General features: G+C 41.9%; 1 protein-coding gene across 2 annotated transcripts; it reads left to right on the top strand.

The window, feature by feature from the left end:
* Positions 1 to 1,001: 1,001 nt before the first annotated feature.
* LOC146977776 (uncharacterized) lies at positions 1,002 to 7,140 on the top strand. Of its 2 annotated transcripts, XM_085794214.1 has the most exons (3): positions 1,002 to 1,079; positions 1,206 to 1,411; positions 5,769 to 7,140. In XM_085794214.1, exons 2-3 carry the CDS (start codon positions 1,216 to 1,218, stop codon positions 6,980 to 6,982), a joined length of 1,410 nt encoding a protein of 469 aa, XP_085650340.1. In that variant the 5' UTR covers positions 1,002 to 1,079; positions 1,206 to 1,215; the 3' UTR covers positions 6,983 to 7,140. The 2 variants fall into 2 exon arrangements, with proteins under 2 accessions (XP_085650340.1, XP_085650341.1); XM_085794215.1 differs by lacking the exon at positions 1,002 to 1,079 and having other exon boundaries at positions 1,094 to 1,411.
* The last annotated feature ends 8,019 nt before the right edge of the window (positions 7,141 to 15,159 follow it).

The following is a 15,159-nucleotide window of genomic DNA, read 5'->3' on the forward strand; positions in this document are numbered from 1 at the left end:
TAAAATAACATTCTATTCCTTTACTATATTTGAAAATCGTATAATATTAGCACATTTAAGCAGTTATTGGTGGATTTGTCAACTCCGTCAGCTTACAAGTCAACTCCATCAGACATAAAACCTGACGGAGTTGACGAAATGGCATGTTTTTTTCCTTCTGCAGAAAAAAGCACTGCAGCTAGCTAGCTAGTTTTTTTGGCTATAGCTGTCTCCATAATCTCAATACAATACTTTCATTGAGTCCACTATATGGTTTTTAAAAAATCATAAGGGAGAGATGGTATTGACATGCTCTGGCTGTGACCATAGGAAAATTGACATTGTTCATCTAAAATATCAAATGTCAACTTTACCAGACTATGTGTGGTGTTGATGCATTCACCATGGCCAGGAGAATGAAAAGGGATGCTAAGGGATAGCTGGCCGTGCTATTGCCTGAAGTTCATGAAAAAATCTGACAGAGTTGACGGAAACAGAGGACACAACTTTGATGTGCGGAAAATATTTTTAGATGTTCATGGCATGCATTGTTTTATACATTTATAACCCTTATCTTTGATTTAATATAAATGTTTTCACAATTGTAGAGGTTTTTAAAGTTTTTTGGGGCTGGTGACTATTGTGACCTATTGCTGAGGACAGGAGAAATAACATGGGCCATCTGACCACTGGTCATATAATTAAACAAATATCCCCCAAAAAAGGAATTATCTATGCTAAAACATAACATCAGTATTCACAGTTCATTTAGATCTAACTTTGTGAGTATGTCAATCATTATTAATTTCTTCATTTTTGATATAAATAAGACTTTTCTATGTGGGACATGTTTTGTCCCGACTCTCAAGAATCAGTGTCCCCCTTCATCCCCCCCCCCCCCCCCCACACACACACACACACGCACGCACGCACGCACGCAAACAGCGGCTCTTACCGGAAGTGACGTTTTTTGTGGGCAGGCGTTCCCTTGGTTGCATCCATGTTGCCGACTGGTGGATCTATGCACGTGACGTGCCCAAACGGGAAAGAGAGTCTAGCAGCAGGAAACGATTCGGGTCTCCTCCAGGAACAACAAAGAGGTTGAGTAATGATGATGAGGATTTAACAGGCGAGATTCAACCGCAGTGGCTGAGGTACCGACAGTAGTCAGCTGTCGTTGTGATAATATAATACATCCACGGTCTCCTCTCAGGAACAACAAAGAGTTTGAGTAAAATGTCTGAGGTCGAGTTTCTGAGAGGATTCGTTACCGAGAGACTCACCGCCGTCTCCCAGGAAATCTTAGCGGCCGTGGACAGAGTCGTAGCCGGCTACGAGGCGGAGGCTTCGGGCTTCAGACAGGAGATCGAGCGGCAGAGGAACATGCTGGATGTTCTCCTGCAGCCTCGAGTCACAACAAACAACAAAACCGGTTGGTGATTCAGTTTTAAATCCATGGACCTCAAAGTTGTGACTTGTAGACAAAGTGGATGTTGTAGGCCTAGCCTAGTGTCTAACAATTGTACTACACGAAGTTACAGTATCTTAGGTATTTTAGTTGAGGCGACTTAGTCTGTAAATTGACTTCTTATCGACTAGCAAGTTAACAATTTTTTTCTTTTATTTGAATTTATTCCCATAGTCTTGTTTTTGACCGCGGTAAAGTGAGCCGCTGTTTGCGAGTGAGTAGCCTACGTGGCAAAGTGAGCCCTTTGATTTTCGTTGCGCCCGTTACACGTTCGCACGCTTCCTCTGCAAACCAAAAATGAAGCTGCGCTCAACGTCCAACACGTCAAATAGGGGTTTGAGGACACACATTCACATTAAAGTATTTTCGTGAAGCTAACACAACAATCGCCAGCTAAGCTCACAATTCAGTCAGAAAACATCGTGTGTGTGTGTGTGTGTAAGGGCATTTAGGCAGGACAAATGACAAGAGGAGAAGCTATTACTCAAATATTATTTTTGCAGTTTATTTTTTAAATAGCCTAAACTATTAAAATGAAACATTTTTGATCACTAGAGAGCAATGACTTGGAATGAAGTTGGTTTGATGTAATTTTTTTTTTTTTTTTTTAAATAGCTTTGATGTAGCTAAGCTACTTTTGTCATTTTATTGTAGCGTAGCTTGCTACATTTCTCTGGTGGGTAGCTTCAGTGTAGTGAAGCTTCATTTCATGTAGAATAACTTGTAGCTTGCTCACTACATTTTCCAAGTAGCTTGCCCAACACTGGTATTTAGATTTGATTATTCTGAATCAATTTATTTGATTTCATTATGATTAGATTTCTGTATTCTGTTAGTTTATTATTTGTTTAGTAGGTGTTTTATTGTTTATTATTTGTGTTTTTGTTCAGGGGTGCAAACTTGTCACCTTTTGGTAAATTCGCCGTTTGGGATCCCAAATGGGTCATTTGTGTGATTCGTGTAAATCCGCAATAATTTTGAGGGGGGAGAGGGGGCGGCGAGGCGAGGCAATGCACCTGTCTCTTTAAGGCGCGTGCACCTTATCTGGATGAAACAACGGCTTTGAGGCGACTGCCACAGTTGTTAGATTTAATCAATGAGACCAACATTAATCTCCTAAAAAGAGTTTAACCAGCCAGCGGTAAACCTCTAAAAACTTGCGGATAAAGTGACTTGGCTCATTATCACCAGCGGGAAGACGACGGAGTTGGCCCCGGGCTATCGGTTCAGTAGACCGACTACTGCCTCTGAGACGTGCCGGTAGCATGGATGCAGGGCTTGAAATTAGCGGTCGCCACTTGCCATTTGCGACCCAGATTTCTCTGTGGCGAGACAGATTTTTAACTGTCTCGCCACCTGGCGAGCTAGAAAAAATTAGACTCCCAATCTGTTTCCAGGGTTTCCCCCAGTGTATTATAAGCAAATAGTCACCTGACAACGTCACAACTTCGTCGCGCATAACGGGACACGTGACGGACATCATGCTTATCAGACCGCTGCTTCACAGCTGACCGAGAGGAACGCACCGAGCCCAGTTAACGTGAGCCGAGCCGCGGCTCCAAAAGGCTCAGTCAGCTGCTGTAGCACAGCTGGTAGCTGGTAGCTGTTAGCTGTTAGCTGGTAGCTGGTAGCTGTTAGCACGCCGGAGTCGGTGGTCGGACGGGGGGGTGGTATTTGAACACTGTACAATCAGCGCGATATAGCGCATTTACGAGCGGCAAAGTGCCAACTGTCCATGCGCCCGTGTCTGTGTGTGTATGTGCGCCCGTGTCTGTGTGTGTGTATGTGCGTGTGTGTGTGTGTGTGTGTGCGTGCGTGCGAGAGAGACGGCAGGTGGACTGACTGGCAGAGATGAGAGTTGGTGAAGCGCTGTTTAAAAATTATTATTATACTGTTCTTCTTTGAGTGGGGTGGGATTGTGGGAGGGATAAAAAACGGAAGAATGGAAGTCTCTATAGCCGTTTTCCCACTAAAATTATCGGGTCAACGCGGGTTTTTTAAACACGGGTCGACCCGCTAACAATCGGCATTTGGCCCCTTTCCCATTGACCAAAATGAGCCGAGTCTGACCCCCGCTGAGGGATCAGACAGAGCATAAACCAGTCGCCCCGCTCTCATCCGCGGTGCAAGAGACACACACAGTCATGCCACAGCCGCCTGCCGCGGAGTGTCCGTCCGCCGAGGCAGACTCTCTGGCTGGCTGACCTGGAGCACCAGGACCGCGGAGGACAGAGAGTCTGCTGCGGCCGGATGACGGACGTCCGCAGCACAACACGTCAGTTAAACAGACTGTCGCTTCTTTTCTTTTCTTTTTTTCTATCGTTTTTGGTCAGTGTTCTCTGATCTTTTGATCCCAGTCTCGGATGAGAGCAGAGCGGAGAAGAGCGGAGCAGAGCTTTGTTTTGGTACGTGATATGAGACGTGACCGGCGCGATGACGTAGCGTCAAGTAACGTTCAGTGTCATCACGTAAATTAGCGGGTTGACGCGGGTCTGGCGTTCCCACTGCAAGCCGTTCGGAGCCGAGCTGATTAAAGGCGATTTTAACCCGCGTCGCTTGCCGAGTTGTTTGACCCGCGGGTCGACGCGGCTCGGTGCGCCTTTCCCACTGCCACCAAAAGCCGATTGTTAGCGGGTTTAAACGGGTTTTTTGGCCAGTGGGAAAGGGGTATATGTCACGTTGTACTGTCATGTTGCTACCTGTGAAATTGCTTCCATTAAAGAAAGTCATCCAAAAATACATATATATATATATATATATATTTTTTTTTTTTTCTGTGAGAGCCTGTGGCAGGCCGCCACACAAACTACTGTTATTCCAGAAAAGTTGAAAGGTCATCGTCTACAGAGCACAATTGATTGAGAAGAACAGGATGACTGTTATATGGTACAACTATGACTGCTATATAACTTGACGTCGAAATACGATTGGGAAGCAACTTGTTGGTTTTGGCTAGTAAAAAATCTGTCTGGCGAGTAACTTTTTTGACCTACTAGCCACTTGGCTAGTAGGTCAAAAAGTTAATTTCAAACCCTGCATGGATGTAGCCTACTAGCCCCTGGTCGCTGCTCCCTCTGTATTTCTCCTTAAACTAACGTCAGAGCAAATTTCCAACAGGCGATATCTGGATAAACTGACCACAGACTGGGGATTTAACAGTGACTTTCTCACATGAAAAAATATGAAACCTTTTATCAGCTACCGGACTTTATGCCTAGTTGTGATGCTGGCCGTGTGTGTTTTGAATGTTGTTTCAAACTATGTGCGTTTGCTTGAACATCTTTTAAATACATATTGCTGCTTAATGTATTTTATGTAGCCTATGGCATTTTTAAGCTTCATGTGTGTTATTGGACAGAAAGAGCAGCGCTGCCTTGGAGCATAGCCTACGTACAGAAAACACATTTACAGAAATTAATAAATGTTTTACAATGAACCAAGCAGTCTGTAATTTTATTTAGTTTGAAGGCACGGTATTAAGCCTCCGTCATATTTCACCAGTTCAGGTAGCGTAATTAGCTAGCTGTCAGCAAGCTATAACTAATGTAAGCTCGCCACTCTCACTTTGTTTTCAGAATGACTGAGTAAGACTGAACCTGAGCTGGGGACTGTATAGGGTGCGTGTAATCACATGGTACAGGAACAAACGCCAGAGTCCACTTGCTTTTAAACCAGAGACATTCTATATTGTTTAAACACAATTTTCTCAGGTTTTTAATTGGAAAAAGAGAGTGTAAGACCATAATTCAAATGACCACATCTTGAAAACCACCCAATGTATGACTTTGAGGGTATCATTTTAAAGCTTATTTTCTCCTCTTTCCATTGATCCCAAAATCTCAACTTTGAAATTTGGGTCACTCTAACTCATTTTGCTGGATCAGGTCACAATTGGTGCAAGCTAGCGATAGCATTAACTTGACAATCTTGGTAAGACCGGAAGATCTGGTCCCTGTGTTATTAGGCTATTTGGCAGACTCAAGAAGTACTGGCTAGTCATTTCTTATTGTACATTCACAGGCTAGCTAGCTAGTGTTGTCACTGTAACCGGATGTTTTGACTGTTGAAACAATCTATAGCCTTTTTTATACAAACATCAGCGCAGTAGTGATTAATCTGGAGGTACTAAAAGTAGAAGTACTGTTACGTTGATGAAACTTTACTTGAGTAAATGTAAAAGTACTGGTGTAAAAATCCACTCAAGTAAAAGTAAAAAGTAGCTCCGAGACCTCCGGCCAATCAGAGGCTCAAAGCAGGAGCAAAATTCCCTGAGTGACAGTATGAAGACACTGTTGTTCATGATGTGTCATTGTTTCTGCAGGTGATCAGCACCTGTTGAAGATTGAAGCAGAGGATCCTCCTGAGTTGAGCTCTAGTCTGGATCAGGAGAACCCAGAGAGTCTACATGTTAAAGAAGAAAAGGAGGAACTACCGACCACTCCAGAGTTCCTCCTCACTTCTGTTCATGTAAACACTGAGGGTGAGAAACCTCAGTCCCTACAACCTCATCAAAGACAAACTGAGGCAGAGCCTCCATCCAGCAGCTCAGCTGGACAGATAGAGGCCGATGGAGACGACTGTGGAGGATCTGAACCAGCCAGGAACTCAGATCAACATGAAGATCTTCAACCAGATACAGATGATGAGGTCTCAGAGTCGTCCTCTAAGACTGAAGACAGTGATGGTGACTGGAGAGAAACCAGAGCACCTGAGTCCGGTTTGAACAGTGAAGCTGTTTATGTAAGTGATGAAGAATGTAACACTGGTAAGAAGTCTCCCCGCTGCTCAGCATGTGGGAAAACATTTAGCAGAACCTCGGTTTTGAAGAGACACATGAGGATCCATACAGGAGAGAAACCATTTGACTGTGCTACCTGTGGTAAACAATTCACTCAAAGAAGTCATCTTAAAGAACACATGATGATCCATACAGGAGAGAAACCATTTGACTGTGCTACCTGTGGTAAAACATTTATTCAAAGATGGCATCTTAAAGAACACATGATGATCCATACAGGAGAGAAACCATTTGACTGTGCTACCTGTGGTAAAACATTTAGTCAAAGATGGCATCTTAAAGAACACATGAGGATCCATACAGGAGAGAAACCATTTGACTGTGCTACCTGTGGTAAACAGTTTATTCAAAGAGGTCATCTTACAGAACACATGAGGATCCATACAGGAGAGAAACCATTTGACTGTGCTACCTGTGGTAAACAATTTAGTCAACGAGGTCCTCTTATAGAACACATGAGGATCCATACAGGAGAGAAACCATTTGACTGTGCTACCTGTGGTAAAACATTTCGTCAAAAATGGCGTCTTAAACAACACATGAAAGTCCATACAGGAGAGAAACCATTTGTCTGTGCTACCTGTGGTAAACAATTTAGTAAAAGTTGCCGTCTTAAAGAACACATAAGGATCCATACAGGAGAGAAACCATTTGAATGTCCTACCTGTGGAAAACATTTTAGACTTCAAGGGAGTTTTAGTTATCACTTGAGACTCCACAAAGGAGAAACCATTTAGTTGTGCTATTTGTGAGAAAGGATTTACCCAGAAGAAAACTCTTCTAATCCTGAGTGATTTGAAACTTTTGTCTTTATGTAAGTTGTTCTGAACTGTTGTGTCTTGTTGAAGAATGTGAGGGTGTCAAGCAATAGCCCCGTGGTACGAAGGGTTAACACATGGAGAGATAGGAGCCAGGACATATGGAAAGATTTATGTACCTGTTTATGCTTTCACTTTAAAGGGATAGTAGCATTTTTTTGAAGTGGGGTTGTATGATCTACAAATAGCCCCTAAGTACTTTAATTGCAGTAGAAGACTCTCTGCACTTCTCCCGTTAGCAACGCCAGCCCATAGCCCTGCCCAGAGATTTACAACATGCATTGTTGTGAATGGACCCAAAGAAACGGACAATTTTGTGACCTAAAAGAGGTTTTACCTGAGAAAAAAAAAAATACACAGTTCCATTGTTCGCTATAATATAATTGTTTCCAACTCCTCAAAGTGCAGGAAAAACACAGTTTTTATTTGGACTTAACCAACTGCTGATCGGCGGGCGCTAACCCTGGGCCGGAGGGATACGTAAGTTGTTTAGGTCCAAATGAAAACTGCGTTTTTCCTGCACTTTGAAGGGCTGGAACAATGTATATTATAGCGAACAATGGAACTGTATTTTTTTTTCACATAAAACCTCTTTTAGGCCGCGAAAATAGGCCGTTTCTTTGGGTCCATTCACAACAATGCATGTTGTAAATCTCTGGGCAGGGCTATGGGCTGGCGCTGCTAATGGAAGGAGTCTAGAGAGTCTTCTACTGCAATTAAAGTACTTAGGGGCTATTTGTAGATCATACAACCCCACTTTAAAAAAAATGCTACTATCCCTTTAAGTAGTAGTTTAGTCTCATGTTTTTAATTAATCTATTGTGTCTTATATTTTTTGACTAACCCACTGAATTTAAAGACAACTGAAACTTGTAAGCAAACCATATAGATTTGTGTTCAGCTTTATTCATAATGCAATAAATACCAGTAACCTGTTGTTCATTCAGAGACAAGTTGAGGGCAGACAGAGCCACAGTGAAAGCAAAACATCTCCAAGGCTGAAGGGAGGAGAGGATGAGAGGCCTGCTGAATGAAGCATTGTGAGGAAGAGTTTTAATGATCTGTATTTCGGCCATGGACCCTCAGACACCTGGGATGGAAAAGTTATGTCAGTGTAGCAAGGTTTTTGTTGTGTTTCAGGTCCAGAGGTTCGTGTGCTGGGAAGATGGGAGCAACCTGTGCCAGCCTGAGCGCACCAACGGGGGGGTGGGCTATCTTGTGGATAGCACTGTAGCAGCACTCCTTGGGACACTTGATGCTGTAGCTCCCCTGAAAAAGAAAGTTATCAACCAGAAAAGAATAGCTCCCTGGTACAGCCCAAACCTGCGCGCTTTGAAACAGAAGACCAGACAGCTGGAAAGGAAAACACATTCCAGCCAACATGAGGAAGACTGTCAAGCCTGGAAGAATAGTTTATTAACCCTTAGAACCGGTAGCGCACCCCAGAGCGCTCTGGCGCACCCTTGATAAATTGCCGTGGGAATAGCACACAACTCATTATATTGACATCATGGGGGTGTGTGTTTATAGGTCACATCTTCGGGCTTTACAAAATGCATTTTTTCGTCTTTTTACGTGATGTTGAGTCAAAGTTATGATTATTTTTATATCGCTCATTTTTTTAAAAACCTAAGAAGATCGTTTTTATTTTATTTTTTGAGCCAAGTGAACTTTGAACTGTGACGTATTTGACATTATTGACGACGTAATTTGGCGAAAATACGAAAGAATAGCAAGAGGACCCGCGGAAAATCATTTGAGGAAAAGAGAGCGGAAAATGGGGAAAACGAAAAAAACGACAGGATTGAACAGTATGAATGGATTTGAACCATGGATCAACATGGGACTATGAATATACATCAGGCGTGTGTGTACTAATTTGGGTTGGAAGAAGATGTGAATGAGCAGAAAGAGAGTCGCCATCTGCGAGCGAGGAGGCATCCTCCGACATGAGACCAATACATCCATGCATGAGGCGCTGACGTGACGACGGCGGAGGAGACGAGCAGCCACGGCAGCCACCCGCTGCCTCTCATCTAAAGTAAGTTTGAATGCATGCCATATTGTGATATCTCTGGTGAAATGAAAATGATTGTGATATTTTTCACACAGTAAATTGATAACAAAATATGGGTGGTTAAAGTTCTTCATGTTCTTGATTGTACTATGCATGTTGTACAGTAATACTAATTCATAAAATTATGTTTATGTAACTGCAGTGCTGCAACTGGGACCAAGGCATGATGCATTTAGAGCTTGCAGCCATCAGGAACCAATGGAGACTGGCCCACAAGGACACCGTGGAACTGGTGAAACAACTATGTGGAGTTGAAAAAGACAGGTATTCCTGTAAAAAGATAAAGCAGCCATGCTCCAGCTGCATGTGCTGCCGAGTTCAACAGCTCCAACAGGGCTCCAACATAGTGGGACACAGGCGGTATAGTAGTGTGCACAAAAAGTGATGTGCAACACCACTCCCTGGAAGCATCAGTCTTGTGACACTCGCCTCTCTATTGCTAGATAGGAACTGTTTTGCTTAGTGGCATGCATAGGCTGGCATGAAGTTGTGTCTTGATATTGTTTGTAATACAGTTCTCCATGTTTCCTGTTGTCAGAATAAGTATTTTCAAGCTCTTAAGAATGTTTGATCTCTGTGTTTATGTTTGTGAGAGCACTTTAAATGGAAAAAAAGTCATTCGGATTTCAACTATTTTAGATTTTCTGTCTCAGGTTTGTGTATACAGTTGGTTTAAAATATAACATTTTAATTTAATAACATTTGAATGTGACACCCCCTTTGTCTGTCCTGAACAGGAGCTTTTAATTTTTTTTTCAGTGGCAAGCATGGGCAGATTTTTGAGAGACTTTGGTAGAATGGCATGCCTTGACATAAAATTCCGCCTGGAAATTGAATGAGTTATTTATGTTTTTATTTATATATTTATTTTTTAGACAGTGTTATAATATGTTTGTTCAAGTTTTTATTGTCAGTATAATTGTTTTTACAATTTCAAGCTTTCAAAAATGTTTGATCTCTGTTTTTGTGTATGTGATAGAATGTTAAAATAAAAAAAATAAAATCGATTTTAAACATTTTGAGTAATTTTTCCTTAGGTGTTTATATAATTGGTGAAAATGAAAAAATAATTATATCATCAGATTGCATAGGTTGTACTGAAAAAAATGATATAAGACACTCTGTCCTGCACATTCTTATAGCCGCTGTATATGTATACGTTTTAACATAGTAATGTAAAAAAGCACATAGAATGCTCTGAGTTCTAAGGGTTAATAGCCCATAGATATGTTTTCTTGTACTCCAAGGGCTTTTGATTGAAAACGTGTGTCCATGATTGATGCCACCAAGGGGGAGATAAAACTGCAAACCATAATTTTCTGACAAGATAACAAGATTTAACATGATTCATTCCAAGTGGGAACATTGTCTAAGAATGAATTTATTCATTCTTATTTATTTAATTTAATATTTCAAATGCTTAATGTAAAGGTGGCAAACACTGATATCCAAGCAGCAGAATGTTGGTGTAGTGTACAGCAAGGCGCTATAATCTCCTCTATTACCTTTACCATTTCTTTACCCTTGTCACCTCTTTGTTTTTATGCTATTCTAGCCCCAGATAGTTTATAGTCCGGGAGCCATGGGGTTGAACCTTGTTTCGTCTGATAAAGTTTTTTTCTTTGCTGTTTCTTGTAGCTGAGGGGTACCTCTTCAAAATCCAAGAGGGTGCCCGGTGATATCCCTTGAGCATTTTTAAATATTAACCCCTTAATGCCCAAAGCGCCAAAATCCCAGTGAAAATACTGTAAGCCCCGATTTAGTTACTGCAAATAGTCATGAGTGTGTGATATTTGGCAGGGAGTATCATGAAACATAGGGGAAGGTAAAAAAAAATAAGATTCTGGGACCTGCTGCCATCCTGTTTAAAAAAATCACTGTCAATATCCCCAGAAAGACAAAAAAATCACTGTCCGTTTCACAAATTCTTGTCAAAAATGATATTTTCTACCACTTTATCTGGAACATCACTGCTTCACATGTATATAGCAAACTTCCCAAGTTTGTATGCTTCAATTTGTGCCCAGGATGACCTTTCTATCAGAAAAATTGCACTTGCTATGGCCGAAAAATTGTCACTATACCTCAGATCAAACAAAACGGAATGTTCGGTCTGATGGTCAACTGTCACTTGGCAGTTATCCAACGGTTACTGGAGAAACATGATCAAAGGGTCAACATAGATTGAAGGTATGTATTAAGTTTTTACCTATTTTATTAATGATAATATAATTGATTAAACTCATATTTAACAAATTAACTGCATAATTAATATAAATATATTTTAAAAATGTAATCTTTCAGCTAGTAGCTATCGAGCTGGCTACTGCAGTTAGCTAGCTAGTTAGCTAGTTTAAATTTTCACATTTCACACTGTGTGTGTGTGTCTAGGTGAGTGAGTGACTGAGTGAGTGTATGTGGACATTAAGATGAGCTTTAATGCACCTTTCTCATAATTCAGATTGAGCCTAGGGCCTACAAGCTGCTTGACCTTCCTGCCAGAGGTGTTTCAAGCAGTCTGTAAGTTAAATATTCCCCTTATTTCTGATTGGAAGTGAAACAAAAGTTCACTTGCACTTTCTAATGATGGTGAAATGCTGTAACTTTGTATTATGTTCTATTATGTAACAACACTGAATTCTTTAATGTAATGATACAATTTAACAAATTGTCCACTTCATTGTATAATAATTTGTCAATAATAATATCTAACAGGTTTCTCTTCATTTTCTAATAAGTTATTACATTGTGATGGTCCTTACACACAGTGAGAGATATACATTTATGATGGTCATATTGAAATAATCTGCACAATATGTAATTCATTACAAAATGTAAGAAAGTTATTTAATAACGTAGATGTTAACACATAATGATGTGACAATGTATCATTGCACATTTGAGAATGAACCCATTTTGGTTTGTTATTTTCATTACAGGGTTTACATTGGTTATGGATTCTGCACTTGATGAGTGCTACTTCAGTTGGAGGTTCAACTGCCCAACAAAGAAACAACCATTGGTCTCTGCAGGAGCAGCCAGAATTACTAACATTATCCAATGTAGCAAAATATATGGTGATAAAAAACACTTTGAACTTGAAGAAACATTGGACAGTAACAGCCAGTTCATAGTGAAATGCCACAAAAGTTGTGTCATGTTACACTTCAAAAAGTCATATTGAACGACACAAACGTCAGAGGGCTGGAGAAGCTGACTTAAATGTGACTTGCAAGGTGACGAGGCGCTCACAGTCAGGAGACTCAGCTGGACTTTTTGATTTTCACATACATTGTGTTTTCTGTGGAGAGTTTTGTCATCTTCAAAAGGACAAAAAGAACCCATCCAGATGGAGGGCTGCATTCCAATTTCGAGAACTGGAAACCAAGAAGTCTCTCTTAAAAGTATGTGAAACACGAAATGATGAAAAACTGTCCAACACCGTCTTCTGGGGACAATTAGTGATCTACATGCTGCAGCTGCCCGGTACCATGTTGATTGTCGACAAAGATTTGTCCAACAGATCACTCCCCGAGCAGGCCAGTTCTAGAAGTTCAGAGAACACTGATGAAGATCCTCCCTTTACATCAGTTGTAGAGAAGATGAAAGCTGACTGATCAAGAATGTGGAATTCCATTGAATTGTTTGCACTCTACACAGACCTTAATGGGGATAAACTTTCTAGGAGGTCCCTCACCAGGAAACTCCAGCAGACATTTGACACTGATATTTTGGTACTATCCTCGCCTGGGATAGCTGACATAATTGCTTTTCGTAGCTGTGCCTCGCAGACTCTCCGACTTGTGAATGATGACGAGGATGACATGGAGAACATCACAACAAAAGCCAGCAAGCAAATCATTCAGGATGTTAACAACATTGATATGGACAAGGAACAGTATAACATCAGCATTAATAAGGACATGATCAAAGAGTCAGTGAGTGATTTTTTGTTGCTGTTGTTAGCAAAGGTTTCTCCAAAGCTAGATAATACCCTTCCTGCACTTCTCATAGGTTCAATTGTCACTAGTGCTCTGAAGTCTCAGGCCACTTGTTTGCAAATGGCCCTAGCAGGAAAGATGGTAGAGTCAAAGAAGCTTATCAATAGTATGTATTCCTATGGTGTATGTTGTTCATACACAGAGTATCGCAGGTTCAAGAAATCAGCATCTCGGGCAGCAGTAGCGGATTTAAAGTTGTCTGGCATTTGTAATGCTGAAGAGGGCCTAGTTCAGGCTATTATATATTGTGGATAACTTTGATGCAGATATATCAACACAGAATGGGAAACAGTCCACACATTCCCTTGCAGTCCTTCTAACACAGTAGCACAGACCCCTGAAGAGGGCGAGGAGGAGCAAATTAATCCAAAGATCAAAAGAATCCCTAAAGATTCACTAGACATTCCATACGATGTAGACATCCACCGATACCAGGGACCCAAACAGCCTCCAATGCCACCAGATGGAGCTACAAAGGCTGTGTGCTCCCTGAAGTCACTTGCTCACCAAGTAGTTGTTGTTAAAAGAGCTTCAGAGGCTGACCTTAGTTTTCTACATTAAGTTCTTACTCAGGACAACTGCCCAGAATACCATGGATACAACACGAAACATAGCAGGGAGCAGGGGTTTCTCCCTGAGGCCAAAACAAAAGTACTCTACTTACCCCTGATCGATATGAAGCCATCCGATCCTGACACAATGATGACAACCATGGCTAGAGTACAAGACCTCACATCTGAAACTGGTCAGAATTTCAGTGTGCTGACATGTGACCAGCAGCTCTACCGGGTTGCACTGCAAGTGTTATGGGCCAATCCAGATAAGTTCAAAGACATGCATTTACGTCTCGGAGGTATGCACGCATTGATGAGTTTTGTTGGGGCTATAGGTTCACTGATGTCTGAAAGCGGACTCTCTTGTATCCTGTCAGAAGTATTTGGAGGGGTTGCCAAGATGTTGAATGGGAAGAAGTTCCCTCAGAATGTACGTGCCCTGCGGATGATGGCAGAGGAGGTGCTGCGGAGCGTGATTATTGATGGCCATTTCCAGAAAGCAGATGACCTGATGACCGCCTTGGATCAGATTGCAAGTCAGAGCAGGACAGTCAAACTTTGGGTTGACGTCTTGGTGAAACCAGTGTTGCTGATGATGTCATCCGGGCTGAACGTGAGGGTGACTGACCACTTTCCGGAAGATGCTTCCCTATTACTTTGCAGCTGGCCATGTCAACTATGCCAGGTATGGCCTCTACTACCTCCGTTCCATGGAGAAGCTTCCTCCACATGTCCAAAGCTAATTTCTCCAGGGGCAACATGTGACACGACATATTCGGGGAATATGGAACGGCCTGTGGACTGACCAGTTCATTGAGTCCACTTTCATTAGGTACGGCCACAGCGCAGGAGGGATCATTGGAATAACCTTGAAGCCAGAAGCACTTAAGATCTGGGCCCTGAGTCGCCACATCTGCTGCAAGATAGAGTCAGACATGAAGGAGATGGAAGAGGACGAGACAACAACTACAAAGGTGCATCTCTATCACAAGGAGGAGGCTAAAGCCAGGGTTATAGCAGACACCAAGGACAGGGATGGACTTCGTCAGAAACTTGACACCTGCCTTCATCCATTGGATCCCAATGAACATCCAGGAGAGAGCATTGTGAACATTGCCAATGGCAAAATAGCTCCACCGACTGTCAATGTAGATAGTACCATAAAGATTGGGGAGACAATGTTAGAACGTTTTGAAAAGACCTGGCCAGAGGGATTTTACAACACCATCTCAAGCAATGTGAAGAGCATGGCAATAACAACCAAATCCATTCAAGTTGGTGACTCCAAAATGTATGACCTAAAAGTAATATATTCAAGGACCATTGCACTGTTCTCTAGTGACCGTGATGTTGATGTGAAGGACGTCCTCGCCTACGAGCTGGCACTAGTCCCAACTGCCATGTTCACAGAGGACGGAATGCGAATTTGTAAAGCAAAATCCACACTGAAGAAGTCACTCCAGG

This window comes from Trachurus japonicus, chromosome 12, assembly GCF_045865225.1.
Source record: "Trachurus japonicus isolate A0001 chromosome 12, Traja_1.0".
In the NCBI taxonomy this organism is placed as follows: domain Eukaryota; kingdom Metazoa; phylum Chordata; class Actinopteri; order Carangiformes; family Carangidae; genus Trachurus; species Trachurus japonicus.